The sequence below is a fragment of the Cannabis sativa genome, chromosome 3, assembly GCF_029168945.1.
Source record: "Cannabis sativa cultivar Pink pepper isolate KNU-18-1 chromosome 3, ASM2916894v1, whole genome shotgun sequence".
In the NCBI taxonomy this organism is placed as follows: domain Eukaryota; kingdom Viridiplantae; phylum Streptophyta; class Magnoliopsida; order Rosales; family Cannabaceae; genus Cannabis; species Cannabis sativa.
The window spans coordinates 1365308-1379984 of NC_083603.1; the positions used below are offsets into that span (position 1 = coordinate 1365308).

Here is a 14677-nt window from a genome sequence, read left to right on the forward strand (position 1 = left end):
TATCCCTTCTTTATTCCACCCTTCATCAAAATCAAAATTAAGAAATTAACCATGCTCATGGAGAAGCCCCTCGAAAAGATGGAGATTGAGGCAATAATACAAGTTGCAGTAGAGCAAACCACTACGGTCTCTTTGAGTCTCTATCATCCTTTTGCTCGATCTGAAATTTTCCCAAAGGTGCTTCAATTAAGGTCTTGGTGTTCATAAAAATCGAAAAATTGAAACTGACGAGACCGTAACTAAATTTTTGTTTTTACGTCATCACCGAATTTGGCAGTCATTTTTTGTTATGGTTTTTTTGTTTTTTAAATAACGATTAGTTTCAGTATAATATGCATGAATTATTCTTATAATATAATAAGACAACCATGATCTGTTTTTTGAGCTGTGTTTTCCATTAATTTTCTCACATTTATTTAAAACTAAAAATTAACCATACCCACATGTGCAACACAGTCTACCAAAAACTAAATTAATATACAATTACTGTAAAGCAACTCAATTTGTATTATTTTATCAATAGATTCTAAAAATTTTGTAGTTATGTGACCAATTTTTTAGTCTTTTACTGCACGCGTATAATATTAATATATAAATTAACATTAACAAGAACATTAAACAAATGTTCAGTACATACATTATGCAAAATTAAATTTTATACTTAAAAAAACCATTCTACTATATGCACTGTTTGCTACACTGATAATCTTTCTCTCTTTGCAATTTTTTCTTTTGTGAAAGATCTGATATGGCTGAAGTAGTTGGTGGGGCGCTTCTCTCTGCTTTCCTTAATCCTTTGGTGAACAAGTTAACTACAGAGATGAAGGACTTCTTCAAAGGAAAATATGTGATTCTCAAGCTGTTGAAGGAGCTCAAAACATTGTTGTCCACAGCTGATTTGCTGCTCATTGATGCTGAGGAGAAGCTCATCAAAGAAGAGGCTGTGAAGAAGTGGCTTGATGATCTCAAGGACATCATTTATGATGCAGACGATTTGGTTTACATGATCGAGACTGAATCATGGCGAAATCAACAGGAAGGTGAATCTCATGATGGTCGCGGCTGCAGTTGTACTAGTAGTAAGGTACTCATGAAACTCATCTTATCAACAACTCCTTTAACTTCTTTTGATAAAGACATAAAATTTGAGATGGAGGAGACTCTAAGGAAATTGAAACTTCTTTTAGAGAATAAAGATGTTAGTTTAGAGCGTTTGAAAAAGTATAAGCTTCCAGTTAGAGCATGTGCTCCTTTGTTAGAAGAATCTAGTATTTTTGGAAGGGATGCTGATAAAGAAGAGATTATGAAGTTGATTCTTTCGGATGATAAGATTGGGGATGGTGGTGACAAGCTATCTGTGATCCCCATTGTGGGGATGGGCGGGATTGGTAAGACTACTCTTGCTCAACTTGCATACAGGGATGACAGGGTCGACGAGAAGTTTGATACCAAAGTATGGATTACTGTTGGAGATGATAAACTTGATTGCATGAAAGTGATGAGATTAATTGTTGAGAAACTCACTTCTAAGAAATGTGAAATTGAGGAACCGTACGATCTTCAAGATGAAGTACAGAAGGCTCTGAGTATGAAGAAATTTCTATTTGTTGTTGATGATGTATGGGATGAGGATCCAACCAAGTGGGATGTTCTAAACAATTCTTTCAAATCAGGATTGCATGGAAGTAAGATCATTGTGACAACACGTAGCACGATTGTTGCATCAATTGTGAGAACAGAGTCAATTTATCAATTAAAGGGGATATCTGAGGTTGTTGGATGGCAGCTATTTTCTAAACATGCCTCAATTGATGTAGACTCAAAGGAAAATGATATTGTTGATCTTCAAGAGATTGGAAGAAGAATTGTTGATAAGTGCAATGGTCTTCCTCTCGCAATAAAGTCAATTGCCAATCTCTTAAGAGGGAAACATAATAAGGAGGAATGGGAGAACATTCTTAGTGATGATATATGGGGATTGTATGAAAGAAAAAATGATGGTGTTCTTCCAGCTTTGTGGTTGAGTTACTTTTATCTACCTTCTAATTTAAAGCCTTGTTTTGCTTATTGTGCTCGATTTCCTAAAGATTATGAATTCAAAAAAAAGGAGATAATCTTGTTATGGATGGCTGAAGGTCTTTTACATTCTCAAAACAAAAAGAGTGTTGAAGAAGTTGGAGACGGGTACTTCCAAGATCTAATTTCAAGGTCATTTTTTCAGCAATCAAGTGCGAATGAATCGATTTTTTTCATGCACGATCTTATACATGATCTAGCAATGTTTGTGTCCGGTGAGGTTTCTCCTAAGGTTCGCCATCTTTGGGACTCATCACAACATGGTGAAGAAGCTAATGAGCATAAGAACTTTGAGGAGTTATTTAAAGCCAACTGCTTCTTGCGCACCTTATTATTACACCGATATGTATCAGAAATTGTTGAGCAAGATTGGTTGTCCAAATTAGAGCATTTGCATGAATCATTCCCACGCTTAAGAGTACTATCTATAAAGATGAATTTTATCACCAAGCTTCCTGATTCAATAGGAAATTTGAAGTACTTAAGATACTTGAAGTTAGATTGTTATGGTATTAAAGAGATACCTAATACAATTTGTAATTTGTACAATTTGGAGACATTATTGTTGAAGGAGTGTCGTCATATTACTCGATTACCAACTGATATAGGAAATTTAACAAAGTTGCGACATCTTCGTGTTCACTTATTTATAAAAGAGATGTCATTGCAATTTGGTAAGCTACAAAATCTTCAAACACTTAATATCTTTTCAGTGGGAGAAAATAAACATTCTGGTGGCCTTGAGCTGTTGAAAGATCTTCAAGATCTACACGGGAGTCTTCGGATTCAAGGAATACAAAATGTTAGTAATGTTGAGGAAGTTTCAGATGCATCATTAAAGAGTAAGAAGTTTCTTAACAAGCTATCTTTGGTATGGGAAGGTGATAATGATCATGACTTGGATAAAAAAAGAGAGATATTGGGTGCCTTGGAACCTCATCCAAGCCTAAAAGTACTTGAAATTTTTGGCTACAAAGGCAACAGTTTTCCAAATTGGATTGGAGATCATCAATTGCTATCTTCTTTAGTATTGTTAACATTGGACTATTGCCCTAATTGTAGCTTCTTGCCATCATTGGGACAACTTCCTTCTCTAAAACACCTAGTCATTGAGAATTTAAAAAATGTGGTGAGAATAGGTTCAGAGTTTTATTATCCTACTTCTACTACAATACAAATACAAACAAAAAAGCCATTCTTTAGATCTTTGGAGACCTTGAGATTTGAAGGTTTGGATAGTCTCCAAGAGTGGTCATTTATTGAAGGTGGAGTTTTTCCAAGTCTCAAGAAACTTTATTTCGATAGATGTAGAAGACTCAAAGTATCATTGTTTCCAGATCATTTTCCATTGCTTAGAAAGCTTGTGATTAGAGGATGTGAGCAACTATTGCCTAATTTACTAGCTGGAAGTGCTGCTCACACCCCATTTCCTAATCTTGAGAAGTTGAAAATGTTTGATTGTGGAGGTCAAGAATGCTTTCTAGAAGGGGGGTTGCCTTTGAGTTTAAAGAGCATTGAAATTAAATGTTGTGACAATCTCAAGTACTTAGATGAGGGAGCCTTTCAGAGACTCATTTTTCTTGAGAAATTGGTAATTTATGGCTGTGAAAAACTCCAATGCTTGCCTAAAGAATTACCAGCTTCTCTTTCTCATCTACACATTCAGATTTGTAAATTGCTAACACGACGAGTCGAGAGGGAGACAGGGGAGGACTGGCCAGTCATTGCTCACATTCCCAATATCTATATTACAACTTAGAGATGGAAATAACTCCATCCCCAATAAATATGGTATGTTTGTTTGTTTGTTAAATTTCTTTTTTTTATAACAATTTAGAGTGGCATATATAGCTACAATATTTTGATATTAGTTTATTCTCATTTTGGTTGCAGGATGTGAAGATTTCACAGATTAATATATTGTGTAAGTGTTTGCTCTAGCTCACGAGTCAGTATTTGGAGTCTCCTAGTCGCGGTCAAGAGAGTTTATGTTGGGACGTTAATATGATATTATTGTGCGCTTTGGGCGTAAATCTTCATATGTTATTGTTCATTTTTATGTACTTATGATTTTTTTTAGCCAATGCGAGACTTTAGTTGGAAATCTGATAATTTAGTTTGATGAAAAGAAATAGTGTGAAGTAGAGAGCAAAAAACGCTTAATTTGTTTGTTACTTTTTCCATCAGTTTAGAATATTTTGATATTTTATATTCTCATTTGGAAACAGCTTAACTTTAACTTTTCAGTACTTTCATTATTAATTTACTTTGATTGTCCATTGCTTTTTTATTATTATTATTTTATTTTTATTTTTTGTGTGTGGAAAATGATTGATAATTGCAAGAGCAAATGAAAATAAATCTTTCCTTTTCAAAAAATAAACATAAATCTTTTGCTTCTATTTTTTATTCAAACATTAATTCTTGATTATCATGACAATGATATGAAAACTCACATACTTCTCATAATCTTATACATTCTTACAAGCGATAATTACATAAAGCAATATTTTTTATACAAAAAATTACATTTTTATGTTTAAAGATTTTATATATATATATTTTTTTTACGATCTTTTATAAAAACAATACGAAAACAACAAAAAAAACTATATAAAAGTAATAAGAAAATGATATACTAACAACAACCAAAAAACTAACATATATATAACAACAAATTAACAAGAATATAACATAAAAATACATTCAAAAAATTTGGCCACCAATTTTTAGATTGAGAAGTTAAGGTGTCACTTAGGTAGAAATAGGAGAGTTTTACCGCTAATAACTTATTATGAAATTTTTGTAAGATTGTTGAGTTCGTTTTAAACATTAGTTTAATTTTGATTAAATTACTTCAAAAAATCTTAGCAATTTCCCTTCGATATGCCACTCTTTTTCTTTTTTCTTTAGAAAAAAATAAATAATAAAGCAATGAGGTAAACTGGTAAAGAAGGAAAGACTTGTTCCAAACAAGAAAAAGTAATAAAGTAAAGTGAATAGAAATAGAAAAAGTTATGTGTTTGTACTTTGTTATTAATACTTTCTTTGCTAATAAATAAAAGAGAAATATTAAAATGTATTAATGGTGTTTAGCATTTTTCTGTTAATATTGTTATTGATATAATTAAGTATCAGGTCTCATATAATTTAGTGTAATACTTTTTTAGAATATATCACTAGTCAATCGCAAAACACACTTCTAAAAGGTGTAAAATACTATAGAAATACTCTAAATAAAACCAAAATAGAATATATCTTTGTGTATGTTAATAAGTTTGGCATATTATTTGGTTTTGTTATAGCTTTATTTGTCTAAATTTCTTGTCTCACGTCACACCACAAGTGGCTCGAGAGTAGGGAGTGTATATAAATCGATCTAATCTAATAATAACCGACTGATTCAATTACATGTCGGCCGCCAAACATTGAATATCCAATTGTAATCGGATCAGATTGAATATTATTTTTGAAAATCTAATCGGATCGGATCGAATATTGGATGCGGTGTCAAAAAATCTAATACATCTAACATCCAATCGAACTAATTAATATTTCTATTTAGTTTAAATGACTAATTAAATTTTATATTGTTATATGTAAAAAAAAATATATATATTTATATAAAAATTAATATTATTTTTTTTTTTTGAATAAGATAGATCTAATTTAATCCGATAGATACTAGATTTAAAATTTGGATGGATCCGATCTGATCTAATAAATATTAGCTCTAAAATATTAGATAAACCTAAATTAAACCAATAGATTTACATGAAATACATCTAATGGAAAGAACTGATCCAATCCAACATCCAATGGATGTTAGATCGATTGAATGACTGAAATTAATTGGATCAGATCGGATAGTAAAATCTATCATTCAATATATAATTAAACAAAATCTAAATAAATTTAAAAACATTAAATGTGATATAATAAACACCCTACTCAAAATAATATATTACATTTTATAGTTTAACAAATTATGGTCTATGATCATAGGCGGAGGGAAGAGGGGCATGTGGGGTCATTTGCCCCCCTTAATTTTTTATTTATATAAATTTTGTATATAATTTTTAGGGTATTTTATAATTTGACCCCATAAAAATAATTTTGTTTCACTTTAATTTATATATATTTTTATATTTATCCTTATAAAATTTATATTTTTCACTTTTATTCTCACTATATTTATTAATACTTCCAAAAAAAAAAAAAAAGAATTTTGCCCCCACTAAAATGTTACGCTGGCTCCGCCATTGTCTATGGGAATCTAATTCTATGTTTCTTAGCATGCATACTTGCCTTTTGTCATCTTTTGACTTATTAGTTCAAAAGAAAAAGTGAAATGTTAAAAGACATTTAATTTGGAATAAAAGATTTCATACTAATTAGAGTAATTTACAGTGAAATCTCGTTTTAATTTTTATATATTTAATTTTTTTTATTTTTATTTTTAGTGGCAAAATCCTCTATAATTTATTTTATTTTATTTTATTTGTAAATTTGAGCCATTAATTAGATTTCATCATTAAATATCAACTAAATAACTACTGTATATACCTATGTATATGTGATAGTAAAATCTCGAAACTAATACAGTAGTAATTCAGTTGGTATTTAACGATTATATCTAATTGACGTCTCAAATTTGTAAAACAAAAAACGAAACATAAAAGAGTTTTGCCACAAAAAATATAAACAAGAGAGTTAAGTTAAGTATATAAAAATTAAAGCTAGTTTATGCGCAAATTACTTTACTAATTAATATGGTTGAAGTAAATCCAATCCAAGGGATCACATAATCTCAACTCAAGTACTATTTTCTCCAAAACTAATATCAATGGCTGCAGCAAAATTTAATCTCACCGTTGTTGCTGGTCGGATCCTGAAATTGCTGAGTTCTGAAGAAGAGCATATTGTAGAGAATGAAATGTTGATGGGGCTAAAGGAGATCATTGAAGAGCATGCTCTTGTACTTCTTCATGCAAAGAACAAGTGTTTGCAGAAGGACTACGACATTCGATTCTGTCATTGGATGAATGAGCTTGAAGATGCACTGTGTGATGCAGAGAACTTGGTAGATATGATTGAGTGGTCGAATCATCAGTTTATTAGTAATTGTTTCATCTCATCACATACACATATTCCCAACAAGATGTTTAATGAGGAGATCAATAGAGTTAGAAGGAGACTAGAGAAACTTGCTGTTGAGGGAAGAGATTTCAATCTTGAAAAGCTTAGTGAGACACAAGTTGGTACCATGAAACCAGACAAACATGCTGCACTACTCAAAGAAGAAGACCTTTTTAGAGGCGACAAAGCAAGACTCAGAGAGATTTTGTTGAACCCGAATACAAATCATCAGCCTATCAATGTTGAAGTTCTTCCCATAGTTGGCGAAGAAGAAAGTGAAAACACCAAGCTTGCGAAAGAGTTGTTCGATGATGAGATGGTGAGAGTTCATTTCAACTTAAGAATTTGGTTAAGTTATGGTGAAAACATCCATAATGGTATTACAAATTTGAGAGCTATACTTGAAATATTTGAAACTAACCACCGAGTCGTTAAGAATCTTGAATTTGGAGCTGTGTCAAGCCAAGTTGCAAAGGCTTTGAAAGGAAAGTTGTACCTTATTGTATTGGATGGCCTTTGGACTGCAGACTGTCTCGAATGGGATATGCTAAGAAAGATTTTCGATGTTGGTGGAAAAGGAAGCAAAATAATTGTAACCACCCAATATGTTGAGACTGTTGGTAGAGTTGCAGGCACCTTGCCACCGTATATGATAGGCATGCTTTCGGAAAAAATGTCTTGGGATTTATTTAGAACATTGGCTTTTAAAGAAGAAGAAAAAGAAGAAAGTTCTTACCAAATACAAGTGGGAAAGAAGATTGTAAAATTGTGCCAAGGAAACCCTGTTGTTATAAAGATGTTAGGAAGCCTTTTAAGAACAAAATCAAGTAGTTCAGAAGAAGAGTGGCTATCATTCTATGAAAATGAGTTAAAGACCATAAACAGCTTTATGTTTTTCGATTATGAACTTTCGAAACTGTGTTACAAGCATCTCCCTTCACCTTTAAAACATTGTTTCGCTTACTGTACCTTATTCCCATTCCGTTATCACGAGTATGATGTAGAAACAGTTGTAAAGTTGTGGATGTCACAAGGCTTTATTGATCAATCTCAATCTCAATCTCTAGAGGATGCTGGTTATGATTATGTTATGGAATTACTCGCAAGAGGTTTCTTCCAAGCATCTCAACTCGACGCAATAAGAGAAAGGGTCATCAAATTTCACATACATCATTCCATGCATGATCTTGCAAGGGTTGTATCAACGCAGAGTCCACGTTACCATTTCTCGATTGATAATGACTTCATCAATCTACCAACGGATCGTCCAACTTACCAATTATGGGGTGAGCCCAAATTTCTAGGATTTCGTGAATGTAATGTACGATCGATTGTTGTGCCATTTGAACATGATATGACACGAGGTAATCAACTTGTTCATGCTGTAGTGTCTAGATTTGAATTTATACGGACACTAGATATGCATGGTTTGGGGATAAGCAGAGTACCATCTTCTATTAAAGAGTTGAAGCTTTTGAAGTATTTTGATCTTTCTCAAAATGAGAATATAACCCAACTGCCTCATTCAATCACCAAGCTTCTAAACTTGCAGACTTTGAAACTCTCATCATGTTATGGGCTTAAGAGGTTGCCAAGAAGAGGGTTTGAGAATCTGATCAATCTCAGGCATCTTGAGATTGATGGCTGCTACAATTTGACTAGTCTTCCTCGAGGCATTCATCAACTGCCCAATCTTCAGATATTATCTCAACTTGAAGTAAGTGATCAGGGCACCTCTCCGAATATTGGATTTAATACATTTACCAAAGAGGTTGATATCCAAAATTTGGGGCATGAAAAGTTTGATATGAGCAGGTATTTGAATGTGGTGTCAGGGGTTCAATCATTGTCTTTGGAATGGGGAAGTAATGCTCCTGAGACCGATGAGCACAAAACGCCACTACAGAGTGAGTTGTTGTTAGCTCTTGAAGAATTGACTCTGCTTGGTTTTAGGGGAAACATCTTATTCTCTGCTAACTGTCCAAACAATTTGGTCAAACTTTCATTGCGCAAATGTGTTAACTGCAGAAGCCTACCAGCACTTGAAGAGTTGTGGAATCTTAAGGTACTTGTATTGGATGAACTTATCAAACTCGAATATATTTCGAAGAATAAGAATGCTTCTTCAGTAGCCACACCCTTCTTTCCTTCCCTGAAAGAACTATGGCTCACAGAACTGCCTAAGCTACAGAGTTGGTGGAGAAATGAAGTCATGAATGTTAATGTGTTGCCTTCATTCCCTTGTCTTTCCAAATTGGTTATTGAAGATTGTCCCAAACTGACTTCCATTCCTCTATTCCCAACTCTGGAGGAAGGTCTAGCTCTAGACTCAACTTGCTGGAAGCCATTTCAACTCACCTTAAACAAGAAAACTGCACCCCAAGAAGCATCATCCTCGTCGTCCTCATCATCATCTCCACCACTCTCCAACTTGAAGGCTCTCCGGATTGTAGGCATTGAAAACTTCTATGGTAATGAAATTGAGTGGAGAACTTTAAAAAGCTTAGAATTCTTGAGATTTGATTGTCTTCCAAACTTGGTGAGTCTTCCTGAGGGGCTTCAACATGTAGTCAGCTTGAAAGAATTCCAACTCTGGCGCTGTGGTACTGAGGAAATCCCTGAATGGATAGGCAAACTCCATAATTTAAGCAAACTCATGATTTGCTTGTGTCCTAATTTGAAATCGCTACCTGAATCGATTCGGGAGCTTAAACTTCTAGAGACACTACAGATTGAAGAGTGTGACAAGTTATTAAGGAGATGCGAAAAGGATATTGGTGCAGATTGGGAAAAGATTTGTTTGATCAAAAATCTGTGTTTGGGTAGGATTTATGACAAATGATCCACTCACTCACTCACTCAGGTACACAATGTTACTTATTAGATTGTTCTTTCACATTTTGGAATGCCTCTGTTAGCATCAGTTATATGATCTCTTTTAAATTTTATTTGAAGTTTAACTTTAAAGAAAAAACTTACCACAAATATTACAGATTGTTTGCTAAAGAATACCAGAAACTTCAATTGGCAAACATGGAAAATACTCATTCTTATAACTTCATTTAGTGTTGTTGAAACATGCTTATAGCTTCATTTATCTTCAACTGATTTCTAATAGTGATGTTTAATTTTTTTTTCCTCATATATTTTCAGGAGGAATTCCTCGGTTGGTGTTCTTGCTTCACATGATTCTTTCTTGGATTCTCTCATTGGTTGTTTAGTAATATCTTTATGTTTGCTTTTTTGGTAGTATGAGGTTTGTGTAGAGAGCCTTCTGTTGAGTTTGTAATAATGTCATTATTGTGTTGTGTGGTTTTGTTTGGTTTGTGTTTTTTTATTTCTGATGACATTATTGTATTATGATTTCATGGTTTGATGAATGAATGTATGGATAGTGCCTTGGGGTTTTTTCAGCATATGATTATTTTATGATGCTTTTTCCCCTTGGTAATTAAGTCCACCCTTTTATACTAGAACAACTCATTTAGTTATCATTTCCATGTATGAAGCTACTTTTGAAATGTAATCAGGAATTTGTTCAAACTATGAAATCATAATCTATATACAATGTCACCAGAAATAAAATTACAAACCACCCCACAACACAACCAAAATCTAAAAGTCTGATAAGGGATTTATATAAATGATGTTAGAAGCTGCAATAAGGCATTCCATAATCTCAAGAATAAGTATTATTTATAAAAATTATATGATATGAGTTCTCAATTTTATTATTAGAAAACAATGAATACTAGAATTTACAGTACAAGGAGGCTATAGACTATAGTAATACAAACTCAGACATCTATTTCTCTCTAGCAGGAGAAGCTTCTCCATTACTCCAGGCTGTCTCACCTTAATAAGCAAAAACATAGTTGTAAATAAAAAATTAAAAGAAAATGAGAAAAATGTGAATTAATCAAACTACCATGTGTAACTGATCTTGAAGTACTCTTTCAATGTGAGTAACTCGAGGGCAGTGCTCAACCTTCACATTTGAGGAAGTGATGAGATCAATTCTATCATGTGGTATTCTTAACTGGGGACATAATTTGATTGAAATTTTGCTGAGAGTTTTGAAGTCATCGATCCAACTTTCGATTTCCACTAAATTATAACAGCGCAAAATATGGAGTTGTTGCAGGCTGGTTACTTGTCTAAGCCCTCCTTTAAGATAATCATTTATGTCAGCAACATTATCCAATGTCACAGAGCGGAGGCTGTGAAGGGACTTCCACATATTTGGATCAGAATTGGGCATGTCAATGATATGTAGTGTCCTCAATTTCGAGAGAGGAGTGACTATTGCTGTTGATGAAATATTCTGTGGAGCTGGAACTGGTGTCTTCAATGTGGAGTCAAGAGCAACTGTGGAAGAAACTGGTTTTGGTCGAGAAACTTTTTTAAAAGAAGGTGATTTTGGTTTCATATTTAATGACTTTGTTCGGCGAGGGCTTCTCCGCGACTTGCTCTTGGTGAGAGTACTAGATGGTGATGATGATGACACTTCCAATTGAGATGTTAGAGCTCTTTTCTCTTCTGTTGCTGTTGTCACAGTTCGTTTGAATGGCTTCCAACTTGTGTTTTTGAGCACTAGTAATTCTTCTAAACATGGAAACAGAGGCATGGAAATGAGACAAGGACAATCCTCAACCACCAATCTAGAAAGACAACTAAATGTAGCATTTTCACATGAATTATCTTTACACCATCCCTTTAGTTTTGGCAAATTAGTAAGCCTCAGCTCTTTCAAGGTTGAAAACAATGTTGTTTTTGTTGATGTTTCATCCATAATGTATTCCAGATTCATCAACTCATCTACTACCAATACTTGAAGATTAGTCAACTGATCCAGCCGCGGTAGGCAATGGCATCTGTTGCATCTCGATATTGATAATTTCACTAGATTTTTAAGCAATGGAAGCCAACTCGAAAACTTGCTACCACCATAAGTAGATATTGACAGCTCTCTCAAGTTTGGATGTGGCTCAAGATCTTCTAGTGCTTCTTCACAATCAGCTTCATTAACAGAAGAGTTAATATCCCAAATCAAAATCAAAGATAAAACATCTTTTTTCCCTTTCATGTTTGCTGCTGCTGTCTTATCATCTTTGGGATTTCTCAAATTTTTTATTTTGATCTCTCCTCTCAAGTAGTTTAGACAACTTAGTTCGTCGAGCTTTCCTTTTGGCTTTGAGGGGTTGTCCTTACTCAGCCCGAATTCTGACAATGTTCGAAGATTTGATAGTTGACTTAGTCCTCTTGGCATCTGAGTTAAACAATGACATGACTTGTTTTCGAGATGTCTCAGATTAAATAACCTCGTAATGCCTCTGGGAAGTGTTTGAAGATTACTGCAATGGTTGAGTTTCAAAGTCTGCAGAAAATATAGCCCACAAATAGACTTTGGCAATGCCTTGATATCACCATTTTGAGACAGATCCAAATAACACAAAAGCTTCAACTCACTAATAGAATCAGGTAATTTCTTGATGCCTGTGTTATGCAAATCCAACATTCGAAGCCACTCGAATTTTGGAATTACATCACAAATAGACTGACTTGATCCGCCTTCAATTGCCCGCTGATATTGCCAAGGCAAAAACAGACTTCGAATCCTTTTCAAGTCCGAAGATGGGATTGAAATCTGCCATGATGAATCTAAATGAAAATCAAATGATACATGTCGAACAAGTGTTGCATCATCAATGCTATCTTCCTTTAAGATTAAAGTAGCATAAGCTTTCCCAGCTATTTGCTTAGCAAGATCATGCATTAAGTTAGGCATTCTGCATTTTTTTATGTAACCCAACTCATCTTGCTCAATTTCATGAAAGAAACATCTTCCATGTAAATCAACAAAATACTTATAACCCAATCTCTCAAGATCTTGTTGTTCATTATTGTCCTGATCTTGATCTGACTCTGTAATAACAATAAACCCCTGTGACATCCACAAAGTTATGAGTGTGTCTACATCAATCTCATAATCTTTTGGGAAAATTGCACAATAAGCAAAACAATCTTTCAAAGCAAATGGTAAATGATCATAGCTCAACTGAAGAATTGCCAAAGCATTATTTTCAGTCTCTATTATCATTGAAAACTCATGGAAAAACGATTTCCACTCTTGTTTTGTTTTCTTAATACGCAATAAGCTTCCTATTGCTGTTATGAGGAAAGGGATTCCGCGGCATCTTTTTGCAATTCCTTGTCCAATCTCAGTCATTTCCGGGTCAGTTAGTTCTTCTTCTTCTCTCACAGCCACTTTTTGGAATAGTAACCAAGCTTCCTTTTCATGTAGCTCCTTGATAACTCTATGTTATAGAGTTAATTTTTATGCTTTTAAACTAGAATATTGTGAGGAGAGTAATGAAAATGTGTCTATTTTGCTTAACTTTAATTAGTTTTAATGTTATTTTCTATTTAGTAATCTAACCTTTAAGTTTTGTAAATATTGATATTGTTGGGTGTGTTTTTCCAATTAACTGTGCTTATTTTGTTGAAAAATGAGGAACTAAATTGACAGGTAAAAGAGAAAGAAGCAAGGAAGGAAAAAAGAATACAAGCTGGAACTGGGTTGATTGCTGAAGCGGTGCTAAAGCAATGCTGAAGTGAATTCAGCATCCTGGCAGTGACGTAGAATCACGAATTTCACTCATCCACCTCATCAATTTCGGTCCAATCACTCAAATTGCATCAGCTAGCTGACATGGAAGAAAGGAGTCTCACCCTAGTGGGCCAAAGTGGAAAAGTTGGGCTTCTATTTTGGGTGAGGAGGTTGGTACCCTAAAAACCCAACATGAAAAAGAAAAGGAAAGAAGCAAGTACGTGGGGAGTCATCTTCATCAATTTGGAGTACTTGAGCAGCTGCAATTTTCAGCAGGAGTTTTTGGGCAGCAGCAAGTACACGAAGAAGAAAGAAGAGGGGACCATGCCTAGTAGGGGTGTACGTCGGTCGGTTTAGTCGGGTTATAGCATATTTTTATCAACCCAATATAAATATCGGGTTGCAAATATTTAACCATAACCCGCCCAATCAAAAATTAGAGAAAGTTCAACCCGCCCAATGATTTCGTCGGTTTGGTCGGGTTAACCCGTCCAAACCGTTCTTCACTTTTTTTTTATAATTATTATTGTTAGTTTCTACTATTCAAATAATTAGATTTTTTAAAAAATAAAAATATATTATTTATATTTCAAGTTAAAAAATATTATAGTTTAAATTAATTTTAAAAACCTTAATATAAGATAAATATAATTGAGTAAACATAAAATAATTGAATAAAAAAAGTAATAAAATATGGTAGAGATTTTAAACTTTAACTTCAATATCCAAATACAATAAAAACTATTAACTATAAAGTCTAAGTTTAAGTTAAACACTAAAATGTTTAAACTTTAAATACAAAATAGTTTAACTAATAAATGTAATTTATGTGATATAATATATAACTTTTAT

The 14677-nt window shown here is 33.5% G+C and overlaps 3 protein-coding genes across 3 annotated transcripts; 2 read left to right on the forward strand and 1 right to left on the reverse strand.

Annotated features, from left to right (window-relative positions):
• The first annotated feature begins 695 nt into the window (after positions 1-695).
• LOC115709979 (putative disease resistance RPP13-like protein 1) lies at positions 696-4415 on the forward strand. Its single transcript, XM_030638259.2, has 2 exons — positions 696-3867; positions 3970-4415. Exon 1 carries the CDS (start codon positions 749-751, stop codon positions 3833-3835), a length of 3087 nt encoding a protein of 1028 aa, XP_030494119.2. The 5' UTR covers positions 696-748; the 3' UTR covers positions 3836-3867; positions 3970-4415.
• A 2479-nt stretch (positions 4416-6894) lies between these two features.
• Positions 6895-10062, forward strand: LOC115709980 (putative disease resistance protein RGA4). Its single transcript, XM_061111425.1, has one exon. It carries the CDS (start codon positions 6923-6925, stop codon positions 10055-10057), a length of 3135 nt encoding a protein of 1044 aa, XP_060967408.1. The 5' UTR covers positions 6895-6922; the 3' UTR covers positions 10058-10062.
• A 1072-nt stretch (positions 10063-11134) lies between these two features.
• On the reverse strand, positions 11135-13444 carry LOC133035526 (putative disease resistance protein RGA4). The gene has a single exon (XM_061111367.1). The coding sequence runs from the start codon at positions 13442-13444 to the stop codon at positions 11135-11137; it is 2310 nt and encodes a 769-aa protein (XP_060967350.1).
• Between the last annotated feature and the right edge of the window lie 1233 nt (positions 13445-14677).

Excerpts from the sequence above, each read along its gene's own strand:
- LOC133035526 (XM_061111367.1), bottom strand. The coding sequence starts at position 13,444 with ATGACTGAGATTGGACAAGGAATTGCAAAAAGATGCCGCGGAATCCCT.
- LOC115709980 (XM_061111425.1), top strand. The coding sequence starts at position 6,923 with ATGGCTGCAGCAAAATTTAATCTCACCGTTGTTGCTGGTCGGATCCTG.
- LOC115709979 (XM_030638259.2), top strand. The coding sequence starts at position 749 with ATGGCTGAAGTAGTTGGTGGGGCGCTTCTCTCTGCTTTCCTTAATCCT.